The sequence below is a fragment of the Antrostomus carolinensis genome, unplaced genomic scaffold (assembly GCF_000700745.2).
Source record: "Antrostomus carolinensis isolate BGI_N321 unplaced genomic scaffold, ASM70074v2 scaffold42967, whole genome shotgun sequence".
Taxonomy (NCBI): domain Eukaryota; kingdom Metazoa; phylum Chordata; class Aves; order Caprimulgiformes; family Caprimulgidae; genus Antrostomus; species Antrostomus carolinensis.
This window is the reverse complement of record NW_010326161.1, coordinates 1,990-3,545: the sequence shown is the minus strand read 5'-3', so window position 1 is coordinate 3,545 and position 1,556 is coordinate 1,990. Positions and strand designations below refer to the sequence as shown.

Below are 1,556 nucleotides of genomic sequence, written 5' to 3'. Positions count from 1 at the left end.
GCCATCGTGGCAGCTTCCTGCCCAGGTGCTCACTGCTCACCCTCCCCTGCTCCAGGGTTGTCTGGAAACGTGGCTGGAGGGGAGGGACCTCTGTGGGTACAGCGGGTGCTGTGAGTCCATCTGGCTTTTCCTGCAGGCAGCTGCTCCACAGAGCTCCACTCCTCAACCCCAGAGAGACATCGCTGCACCCAGAGCTTCACCTCACCACCCGCAGAGCCAGGGGCTGCCCTGGCTGCTGAGAAGCTCCAGGTGAGGGATGCCCTAAAATCGTGTTGGGGACACGCCATCCTTGAGCTGTGACCTACAGGGGACAGTCATGGCTAACCCCTAGCTCAGCCCTGGGAGCCATCCTCGCTGTGCTGGCCTCGCTCATCATCTCTGCCAACGCGCTGGTGGCCATCACCCTCCTCTGCCTCATCCAGAAGAGCGGCTCCAAGGGACTCTGTTTTGTCCTTAATCTTGCCATTGCAGATGCCATGGTTGGCTTCACGGTGGTGGGGCTGGTGGTGGATGAATTTTCTGAGCCCTTTTATCCTCCTCAGATCTTCTGCGTCCTGAGAATGGCTTTTGTGACCTCCTCTTCTGCTGCCTCTATCCTATCCCTGATTCTGGTTGCGTGCGACAGGCACTTGGCAATCAGGAAACCTTTCCACTATTTCCAGATGGTGACCAGCCTGAGGGTTGGGGTACGCTTGGTGGGGCTCTGGTTGGTCTCTGCCATCATTGGCTTTCTCCCAGTCCTCACCCCTGGTTTTCAGAAGATCTCCACCGATGAGAAGTGCTCTTTCTTCGGTGTCTTCCACCCTGCCTACATGGTCACTGTCTTCTGCGTCGGCTTCTTCCCAGCCCTCTTTCTCTTCATTTATCTCTACTGTGACATGCTGAAAATTGCCTCTGTGCATGTGCAGCACATCCGGGAAGTGGAACACGCTGGGCTGGCGGGGGGCTGCCCCCCATCCCGTACCACCAGTGACATGAAGGCCATGAGCACCGTCGCCGTGCTCATCGGGTGCTTCACTCTCTCCTGGTTGCCGTTCTTCATCGCCAGCATCGTGCAAACTGTCTGTCTGGAGTGTTTCCCTTACAAAGTCATTGAGAACTATCTCTGGCTGCTGGGACTGGGTAATTCCCTCCTCAACCCCCTTCTCTACTCCTACTGGCAGAAGGATGTGAGGCTCCAGCTCTCCCAGTTGGCTGCGGGTGTGAAGAGGAGAGTCTTCCTTCACCTGGGGAACCGTCACCATTTCCCTGGCAGAGCCACCAAGTCTCTCCCCACCGTGTCCTGCCTGCAGCTCCAAGACTGACACAGTAAGGAGTGGCTGTCACCGGCTTTCCAGCTCATCTCATGCATGGTGACCATGAACTTGGGGCCTGCCAGCTGTGGAGGAGATCTCAGATGGGATGGGACCAATCTGGATGCTAATTCCCAGATACCACAGTGGCCAAACTCCAGCCTGCCCACAGCCCCACACAGCCCCAGCACAGCCTGTTCTGCACCAGCCCCGGGCACCCCAAATTGCAGGTGTGTGGCACACCTTAGATTTTGCCAGGAGAGC

At 57.5% G+C, this 1,556-nt stretch overlaps 1 protein-coding gene across 1 annotated transcript; it reads left to right on the top strand.

The window, feature by feature from the left end:
* Positions 1-331: 331 nt before the first annotated feature.
* Positions 332-1,304, top strand: LOC104527691 (glucose-dependent insulinotropic receptor; the record flags this gene model as incomplete). The annotated part of the gene is made up of 1 exon (XM_010171479.1): positions 332-1,304. A coding segment is annotated over one exon (973 nt), but the record flags the coding sequence as incomplete, so codon positions are not given.
* Positions 1,305-1,556: the final 252 nt, after the last annotated feature.